The sequence below is a fragment of the Triticum urartu genome, chromosome 5, assembly GCF_003073215.2.
Source record: "Triticum urartu cultivar G1812 chromosome 5, Tu2.1, whole genome shotgun sequence".
Lineage (NCBI taxonomy): Eukaryota > Viridiplantae > Streptophyta > Magnoliopsida > Poales > Poaceae > Triticum > Triticum urartu.
In genome coordinates this window covers 7,666,033-7,676,136 of record NC_053026.1, presented here as the reverse complement: position 1 = coordinate 7,676,136, position 10,104 = coordinate 7,666,033, and the positions used below count along the sequence as shown (strand labels likewise).

The 10,104-nt window shown below is 48.3% G+C and overlaps 1 protein-coding gene across 3 annotated transcripts; it reads right to left on the bottom strand.

Moving 5' to 3' along the window:
- Positions 1 to 1,203: 1,203 nt before the first annotated feature.
- LOC125506862 (lipoxygenase 2.1, chloroplastic) lies at positions 1,204 to 5,943 on the bottom strand. Of its 3 annotated transcripts, none has more exons than XM_048671567.1 (6): positions 5,417 to 5,943; positions 5,005 to 5,279; positions 4,298 to 4,901; positions 4,111 to 4,196; positions 2,599 to 3,997; positions 1,204 to 1,522 (listed from the first exon to the last, which is right to left on the bottom strand). In XM_048671567.1, exons 1-6 carry the CDS (start codon positions 5,784 to 5,786, stop codon positions 1,455 to 1,457), a joined length of 2,802 nt encoding a protein of 933 aa, XP_048527524.1. In that variant the 5' UTR covers positions 5,787 to 5,943; the 3' UTR covers positions 1,204 to 1,454. The 3 variants fall into 3 exon arrangements, with proteins under 3 accessions (XP_048527524.1, XP_048527522.1, XP_048527521.1); XM_048671565.1 differs by having other exon boundaries at positions 1,204 to 1,820; positions 2,912 to 3,997; XM_048671564.1 differs by lacking the exon at positions 1,204 to 1,522 and having other exon boundaries at positions 2,369 to 3,997.
- Positions 5,944 to 10,104: the final 4,161 nt, after the last annotated feature.

Below are 10,104 nucleotides of genomic sequence, written 5' to 3'. Positions count from 1 at the left end.
TTTGGGAGTTGCATAATCTCGTAGTCATAGGAATATGTATAAGTCATGAAGAAAGCAATAGCAATAAAACTTAACGATCATTATGCTCAGCTAACGGATGGGTCTTGTCCATCACATCATTCTCAAATGATGTGATCCCGTTAATCAAATGACAACACATGTCTATGGTTAGAAAATATAACCATCTTTGATTAACGAGCTAGTCAAGTAGATGCATACTAGGGACACTCTGTTTTGTCTATGTATTCACACATATACTAAGTTTCCGGTTAATACAATTCTAGCATGAACAATAAACATTTACCATGATATAATGAAATATAAATAACAACTTTATTATTGCCTCTAGGGCATATTTTCTTCACCTTGCAAAATCCGAAGACATAAGCCGGATACGGCATCGTCATTTGAAGGCCAGTTCGGGGGCTACTGGGGGAGTCCTGGATTAGAGGGTCCTTGGGTGTCTGGGCTATTCGATATGGGCCGGACTGATGGGCCGTGAAGACACAAAGCAGAAGGCTTTCCCCCGTGTCCGGGTAGGACTCTCCTATGCGTGGATGACAAGATTGATGTCCGGATATGTAATCTCTACAAACCAACTTTGTACAACCCTAGGCCCCTTCGGTGTGTATATAAACCGGAGGGTTTCGTCTGTAGAGGCGATCAGAATTCTCACAGGCTAGACAACTAGGATTTAGCCATTACGATCTCGAGGTAGATCAACTCTTGTAACCCCTATACTCATCGAATACAATCAAGCAGGACGTATGGTTTTACCTCCATTTATAGGGCCCGAACCTGGGTAAACACTGTGTCCTCCTTGTCTCTTGTTACCCTCGATCCTCAGACACACAGTTCGGGACCCCCTACCCGAGATCGGCCGGTTTTGACATCGACACCTGGATCTACTACACAAATTCCGAGATGGCATTGTGATATCTGAACCATTGGATTACAATGATGAATAGCCTCGATAATTTGATATACTGTAAAAAAAAGTCTTTATCTTGCCTTGTTTCTATAATATCTTGTGACTAAAAACAGATTATCTCGTGATAACATGTATCCTGGTGTCCTTTTATTCGCATTTTCGGTCACGCAGATGTCCCACTCCCATTAAAGAAGGATCCAAACCGTGTGACGCCAACAGTGAGAGAACATATCCAGTATACCCACCGTTGGGCCAAGAGACTAGAAGACACATAATTTTGAGGTGGCATTGTGATATCTGAGCCATTGGATTACAATGATGAACAGCCTAGCAATAGATAATTTGATGTGCTGTAGAAAAGACTTTTTTCTATAATATATCTTGTGACTCTAGAAAGAGATTATTTCCCTCGTGCAATAATGTATCCTCGTGTCCTTTTATTAGCATTTCCGTTGACACAGCCAAGAGACTAGAAGACACGCTTATTTACGGCTAGTTCAGCCACACACACACACAAGTCATCTCAAATGGAGATGCTGTTGGGGATTCCCATCTCCATCACCATCTTCTCGTCCGTAGGATCACCGTCCGACGGCCTGAGCAGCACATACGGCACCATGCCGGCGCCGTGCCGGTTTTTCCGGTCGGGGTCGTTGTTCCACTCGTCCACCTGCTCCACGATGTCCCTAGTCCTCTCCTTGAACTTGTCAAATGCCTGCCTGATCACCCCATCCTGTTTCCATGACGGCTCTTCGTGCGTGCCCATGTACTCCTCATCCGACGAGTGCGTCGACAGGAGGTCCAAGATGGCAAGGACTATGGCACTCTGGTACTGGGACGGGAACGTGTCCAGCAGCACCTTCTCCGGCGCCTCCACGAACGCGCGCATGTCGTCGCCACCCATCTATGTAATCAAGCAGGACGTATGGTTTTACCTCCATTTATAGGGCCCGAACCTGGGTAAACACTGTGTCCTCCTTGTCTCTTGTTACCCTCGATCCTCAGACACACAGTTCGGGACCCCCTACCCGAGATCGGCCGGTTTTGACATCGACACCTGGATCTACTACACAAATTCCGAGATGGCATTGTGATATCTGAACCATTGGATTACAATGATGAATAGCCTCGATAATTTGATATACTGTAAAAAAAAGTCTTTATCTTGCCTTGTTTCTATAATATCTTGTGACTAAAAACAGATTATCTCGTGATAACATGTATCCTGGTGTCCTTTTATTCGCATTTTCGGTCACGCAGATGTCCCACTCCCATTAAAGAAGGATCCAAACCGTGTGACGCCAACAGTGAGAGAACATATCCAGTATACCCACCGTTGGGCCAAGAGACTAGAAGACACATAATTTTGAGGTGGCATTGTGATATCTGAGCCATTGGATTACAATGATGAACAGCCTAGCAATAGATAATTTGATGTGCTGTAGAAAAGACTTTTTTCTATAATATATCTTGTGACTCTAGAAAGAGATTATTTCCCTCGTGCAATAATGTATCCTCGTGTCCTTTTACTAGCATTTCCGTTGACACAGCCAAGAGACTAGAAGACACGCTTATTTACGGCTAGTTCAGCCACACACACACACACAAGTCATCTCAAATGGAGATGCTGTTGGGGATTCCCATCTCCATCACCATCTTCTCGTCCGTAGGATCACCGTCCGACGGCCTGAGCAGCACATACGGCACCATGCCGGCGCCGTGCCGGTTTTTCCGGTCGGGGTCGTTGTTCCACTCGTCCACCTGCTCCACGATGTCCCTAGTCCTCTCCTTGAACTTGTCAAATGCCTGCCTGATCACCCCATCCTGTTTCCATGACGGCTCTTCGTGCGTGCCCATGTACTCCTCATCCGACGAGTGCGTCGACAGGAGGTCCAAGATGGCAAGGACTATGGCACTCTGGTACTGGGACGGGAACGTGTCCAGCAGCACCTTCTCCGGCGCCTCCACGAACGCGCGCATGTCGTCGCCACCCATCTCGGTCGGCATGTTCCTCCGGGCCATGGTCGGGCGGTTGGGGATGTACCCGGCCATGGGGTACTGCCCGAAGTTGACGGCGGCGTGATGCGCCGACGTGACCCACATGATGGTCGCCAGGGCCTGCGCCAGGTTCTCATGGCTGTCCAGCTCGGGCCACCACGGCTCGTCCTGCTTGTCGGCGTGGCCTTTGGTGCGCACCTCGGTCCACCAAGCCTGGAGCTCCTCGTCATCGACGATGTCCGCGGTGCACGGGTAGTAGTGCTCCACGTAGGTCAACGCCCACTCCTTGATGGCGTCCCAGATGAGCAGGCCGTCGTTGGCGTAGGGGTAGTCCTCTATGGCCAGCTCCAGCTCGCCATTCTCCTTCCTGACCGCCATGCCCCTCCGGATGAGGTCTTCCGGCAGGGCCTCCATGTCGAACCGCCACTGCTGGTCGTAAGCCACGGAGCTGAGCTCAATGGAGTACTCCCCGGGCGCGAAGGAGCCCTCGATGATGCCATCGGCATTGATGAGCATCGCGCGCGCCTGCGCGTTGATCTCCATGGTAAAGCGGAAGTGCGGGTGCAGCAGGCGGTAGACGGGGTGCATCTGGCTGAGCTGCCGGTTGGCGGCGATGATGTAGGGCTCGGTGCAGGCGTGCGTCCTCAGCCAGTGGCTGACGAGCTGGTGGACGCCGGCGTCGTGAGCCAGGACATGGGCCTTGGCGAGCTGCCACAGCCAGGACCCCGTGACGCTGCCGTCGCATCCAGGCGTGAAGACCTGGCGCCACTGCGGCTTGCGCTTGGACTTGGGCCTGGTGAGCTCGATGGCGATGGGCCGGAGCGTGCCGTCGGCGGTGAGGAAGAAGAGCGCGCGCGAGCCGTACAAGGTGGTGCCCTCGAGCTTGCGGACCTTGAGGACGTATGGCAGCAACAAGTCATGGTAGTCCAGCATGAAGAGCTTCTTGTTAGCCACGGCCTCCTCAACTGTCATGACACGTCTGATCTGCTCTTCAACCAGCTCTTCAGTGATGAGGGAGTCTGCCGGGCCGTAGGTTGCCTCGTCCAACTTGCTCTTGATAGGAAACTCCTGGATGCATGCATAGTTTTCATGTTGAAATTGGTAAAACAATCAATCAAAGAAAATTTCCCTTTCCTGGGAAATGAAGGAAAAAGGTTACAATGGCAACAGAGCATATATACCGTGACTAGTTGGATGCTCAATGGGTTCATCCCTGCGATGGTTTGTCGCGCAAACTCCTCGTCTCTGAACCAAGCAAACTTGTCCCCTGCATTTCCAACATGCATGCAAATTATTCATCGATCCATTAATCAAGCAAGCAAACATGATGTGCGTGAGAATGAATGAATCTCTATATATTGTACGTACTGTCATGAATCTCTGGCGTCTCAAACTTGAAGACCCTGCGTATCCCCTCGAGGAACGCGGCCCCTTCGAGCTTGAAGAGGTGGAGCAGCTCCGTCTCAAGCAAATCGATGACGAACCTGAGCTTCCCCCCTTCGGGCTGCACCGGCTGGTTCCTGAAGTTGTCGTCGTACAGCTTGTCAATGGCCGACAAGGAGGGGAAGCTCTGGTCCTTGTGTTTGGCGGTCTTTATGCCCGTGGTCAGGGCGTGCAGCTGCGACATGAACTTCTTGGTGTCGAAGGCTCCCATCTTGCGCTCCGTGAAGGCCTCGTCCCGGGGCACGTAGATGTGGTCCTTGTGGCTCCTCTCCTCCGAAAACGGGTCTTTCTTGCTGCGAGGGCGGCCCGTGCGGCAGCGCCGCGGGTAGGGGTGCTCCTTGCCACCCAGCACGGGCCGTGTGGTGGGGTTCTTTTCGTCGTCGGGGTTGCCGAGGTCATTGTACACATCGTAGTCGTAGATGCGGTCGTGTTCCTTGCGCTCGCCGCAGCCGGTGCCGCGGAGGATCTCGAGCTCACGCTTGCGCAACGCCTCCACGCCCTTGGGCGTCTGCGACGGAAGGTACGAGCGCTGCACCACACATATATACATGCTAAATCAGTAATGGGATCAAGAATGATGTACTCCCTCTGTCTTAAAATGTAAGACGTTTTGACGATAGTAGTTGACCGACCTCGGGAAAGAAAACACGCTTGTCGGGGGTGCAGTGAGATGGGTCGATCCAGGAGTTGCAGTGGAACGTGACGGCGGACTCCTCCTGGCCGGTGGGGAAGACCTCGATGTCCCCCAGCAACATCTCGCTGTGGTGGTAGTTTGTGACTTGAACGGCGCCAATGGGTCCAAAGGATCCCGGCACCTTGAAGGTGGCCTCGTACATGTCCCACTCGTCGTCCACTCTACCTGAGTGCTTGACGGCCCCGGAGATGGGCTCCCACTCCTGTCCCGTTTCTGCACCGACCCAACAATGCATGCAAATATATATTACTATCAGTATTTTTTTCGTCTAGAATTACTTGTCGCTTAAACGGATGTATCCAGCACATATGCATGCATCAATGTATGTACCAGGGAGGTTTGTCACTCACGTGGATCCAATTCGGAGCTGACGAGGTCAACGTGCAACCAAGTTTTGAGGATGAGATCGTACAGGAAATCACGAACCCCGGCTGCCTTACTCATGTGCACCGTCACCGTGGCCTTCATCTCGGTGGTCTGCGTGCGGTCCCGGACGTGGGCATCCGGGCGGGTGACCGTGCCAACGGCCGTCCCATTGGAGTCGGAGGACAAGGTGGTGGTGGTAGTGGTGGTGGTGCTGGTGCTGCCAACCTTGGACACACTGGTGCGGCGGCCATTGCCTGGTTTCCGGCGAGCCTCGGGCACCACAAACGTCCGCCGCCGGGCCGGCGACGGGGCGGCACATGCACCGCCTACCAGAGACTTCGTCGCCGTTAGCATCGTGGCTGGCTAGCTGTGCCTGCTATTGCGCTACACAATGGGACGGCCTAGGAGGATGGAGGAGTGAGAGGGCCAGAAAGGTGCACAGTGTTAGTTTCCTAAACTGCGCAACTCTGGCAAAGGAAAGGAAGTGGTGATGGAAGGATCTGATGTCGGGGAGAGTGAGCCCTAGATCCTATTTATAGAGATCGTAGTCCACGTACTCAAAATAGTTTTTTTTCCATATAAATAAATAAACAAGCCAAAAGACTTGTCATTTTCACTGATTACGAAAGAAAGTTTAGAGCTACTCAAAATAATACTAGCACATACTCCCTCCGTAAACTAATATAAGAACGTTTAGGTTACTATTTTAGTGATCTAAACACTCTTATATTAGTTTACAGAGGGAGTACTACTCAAGAGAGAGAGATGGATGGAAGAAGTATTTTAGTCATTGTTTACTTATTTATTTATGCGCATCTAGATGTTCTTTTTAAACATGCGCATCTAGATCTGAGGTGCAGGCACTACGTAGTGTAGTATCTTGCACTGTATGCATGCATACGGTCCATGCAATATGGGCTCGCATGTGCGTGTGCGTTGGAGCGATAAGGTCCCGGCGGATACGTCCGGCTCTTGGTTTTGGCTGCTACCTGGCGTGTACCCCGCGCAAAAATAGCGATGCCCGCAGGCGTGTGCCACGATTCCGCTCCAGTCCAGCGGCGGAAGGACGGACGGTGGCGACGCCTCTCGCGGCGTCACACGGAGGCGTGTTCCACGTTCTGCTCCGGCGAGCTCTCCCAGCTAGGCAGTGGACAAATATTTCTCGGGGAGAGAACGACCTCCCAGCTGCGCAGAGCCCTTGGCATCCCCATTGCGAAAGGGAATGCATGCATGGTGAATGTTTACTAATAATGGGAATGCATGCATGCATGGTGAATGTTTACCGGCTTGTTTCAAACATTTAAAACTGCTTTTCATCCGGCTGATTTTAGTTTGCTTTCATTTGAAATTTCTGGTCGCTGATCTCGCGCCGTGAGTCGTGCTGAATATTTCATCCGGCAGATTTTTTTTCCCCGCATTCCTATAGAATTTCTAGACATTGGATCGCGCACTGCGACGGCGATGTCATTTCGGCTTCATTCGAGATTCAGAACTTCCGTATGTTGGGTTATATCAATAGTTCCCTTCTAACCACATAATTGCTTCTTCTTTTGTGCATGTGTAACCACATAAGTGCTTGTCACCAGCTTATTTTTGGGTTAATGTCTAATGTTTGAGATTTCCCTTTTCAATTGTATTATGAATTTATGCATTTTCAGGAATCGTTCTTGTTATCCTAAAATTACTATGTATAACCACATAAGTGCTTGTCACCTACTTATTTTTGGGTTATCTCTATGTTTGAGATTTCCCTTTTCAATTATATTATGAATTTATGCATTTCCGGGAATCGTTCTTGTTATCCTAAAATTACTATGATGAATTTTTAGCTTTTACTACACTTTTGAAGTTTTTTCGATAAAAGACGCAAGAAGCACCCGGCTTTAAAAATAATAAAGCCACCAAGAACATAAGGGTTAAGATGGCGCAACGAGAGCAAATGCTAATTGTAGGTTACATACCATCTCGAAAGGAAACATGCTGCGTAGGGGAAACCGGGAAAGCATGACGCGATGGGGCGCGCCCAACGACAACATCAAGTGCGTTTGCTTCTCTTGATGGAGTGGAGCTCTCTAATCTTGTGTTGTACCACTTGTGGCACTGCCACCTCGCTGTGATTCCTCTTTCCGAGAGGCCACAGTTTAAAAAAAGGACCGTTTAAAAATGTAGTCAGCAGGGTGATGCGGGATTTAACCCTCCATCGTAAACTTATGGCGGCAGGTCCAAATGATTCTACGATGTTGCCCACGAGTATCGGGAAGGGGTGGTAGGATCTCTTAAAATGAATTGAGGTCCCAGTTACAGCCGAAGCTTTCCCGAACACAACTCCGCAAGAATTTGGCCGCCGCGCATTGGAACAGGATATGATCAACATCTTCCGGAACCCTAGAAAGTGAACACGAGCCTCTCCCAGCCCGTGACATTTCTGAGGGTTGAGGGCCGAGGGGAGACGATCTTTGGCCGCTTGCCAAAGGAAGATACAGATTTTGAGTGGGACATTTGTTAACCAGATGGCTTTGGCATAGCGGATAGGAGGCCATGAAGAAGTTTTGCATAGATAGCTTTCACCGAGGGGCAACCCGATGCTTTAAGGTCCCAATTCCCAATGAATGACGTCTCTTTCATCCAAGAGATGGACCTGGCCTAGATAAATAAGTAGCAGGGCTTCCTATGATATCCTCTTCTCGGTGTTAGGATTTCTGGGGAAGGAAAGATTAATAAGTTTGGGCACATCAATAAAAATGACCAAGAGATTTGGATATTTAACATATAAAGGGGTGTCATAGAGCCGTTTAGTAAGCCGAACTTTGTGTCGTCCCCATCGCCAAACAAAAAATGGGCGCCCAAATTAAAGATCTCTTTGCATTTCTGGATCTGGTTCCAGAACTGGGAGCCCCCTTTTTTATGTGAAGAACGATGAGTTACAAGAGTATTTAGCATTTAAGAGTAGGGCTCAGGGACTCGTCTCGTTTTGAGGGGTCCTCTATATCTACTCCCTCCTTTCCGGTTTATAAGCCTGGTCACAATGGGGAGGAATTTAGGAGTAACATCACACACTCCAATACAACTTTACTTATGTGGCACATATTTAATGAAGAAAGAGGTGCTTGTGGTAACTAGCTAAATTACCGGAACATCACACACTCCAAGAAACTATGAGTCTATAACCTAATAAATACATCGTTGCATGACACTACATAGATGTTCCTACCCACTATGGAGGTAGTAACATAGTCTAGGGAAGTGTGTAAGTTACTAGCTTATGTTCTTGCCCATTGTGACCAGCCTAAGACTCATCTCCATCTTCTTTTAAGTTTTCAAGGCGCATTAAATCTTTGCATGCAAGAATTAAAAAGGAATTCATCAATGCATGTGGTCAAGCATGCATGCACTGCAATTAATCCCAATTAATGCATCAATTTAATTTGGGTAGTTTTGTAAAGTACGACATACATTCCTCCACTCATCATACGCCTTGGTTGATGAGATTTCAGATATGAGCCTTATAAACCGAAAAGGAGAGAGTACTTTGTTAAGAGGCCAAGGGTATTTTCTTGCACTTGGTAGTCCCTAAACCTCCTTGGAATTTTAGGCACGCATATGTCCTCCCAATGGACCGTGTGACATTTGGGTTTGATAGTGTTCCCTTTCCAAAAGAATACATGCGTAACTTTCTCAGACTAGCCACAGTGGGAGTAACTTCAACAGTAACATTGAGTCCAACTCAACAAATTTGCTTATGTGGCAATGAGTTAATGCGGAGAGGTAGTCTCAGTAACTTAGCTAGTTACTGTAACATCACATGTCCCGATGCAATATGAGTCTATAACCTAATAAATGAATCTTTGCATGACACGACACTTATGTTACCACCCACTATGAAGGTAGTAACATAGCATAGGGATATGTGTATGTTACTAGTGTATGTTAGGCTGGTCATAGTGGGGAGTAACTTAGACTAGTGTCATATGCATGACACTAGTCTATGTTACTACCTTCATAATGCAAAGTAACATGATAGTAGTGTCATAGATGGCTTCATTTATTAGCTTGTAGACTCATTTTGTCTTGGGAAGCGCTATGTTACAGTAACATATTATGTTACCACCTCACATTAAATACTTGCCACATAAGCAAAAATTTCTTGGAGTGCGCTATGTTACTAGCTAAGTTACTCCCACTATGACTAGCCTAACTCTTCATTGTGGCTAGTCTCAAACTGGTTGTGCGTCCCATCACCTAGAAAAAATCAACCCATCACATACTAAGAGGGTATGGGGAGAGGCATGCATTAGTGATATTCAACCTCGCCCTCGAAGACATGAGTTTTCGTTGCCACTGGTCAACCCGTTTCTTGAACTTACATGCGATGAGCTCCCAATTAGTGTTGAAAAGGTTTTGTTGCGAGCGGGACGCCCATGATAGGTAATGAGGAGTTTAGAAAGCTTATGGTTCAACAAATTAGCTATTCTCATCCTCATCACCTCATCATGGTCCATAGCCATGGCGACCACTTCTCTTTTAGAGAAATTAATTTTTATTCCTGACATGGCTTTAAAACATATAATAATGATCTTGACCATGTATATGCTATGTTCGTCAGGTTCGAATACGACCAAGGTGTCGTCCGCATATGAAAATGAGAAGTCCCTCCTGGAATAAGATGGGACAC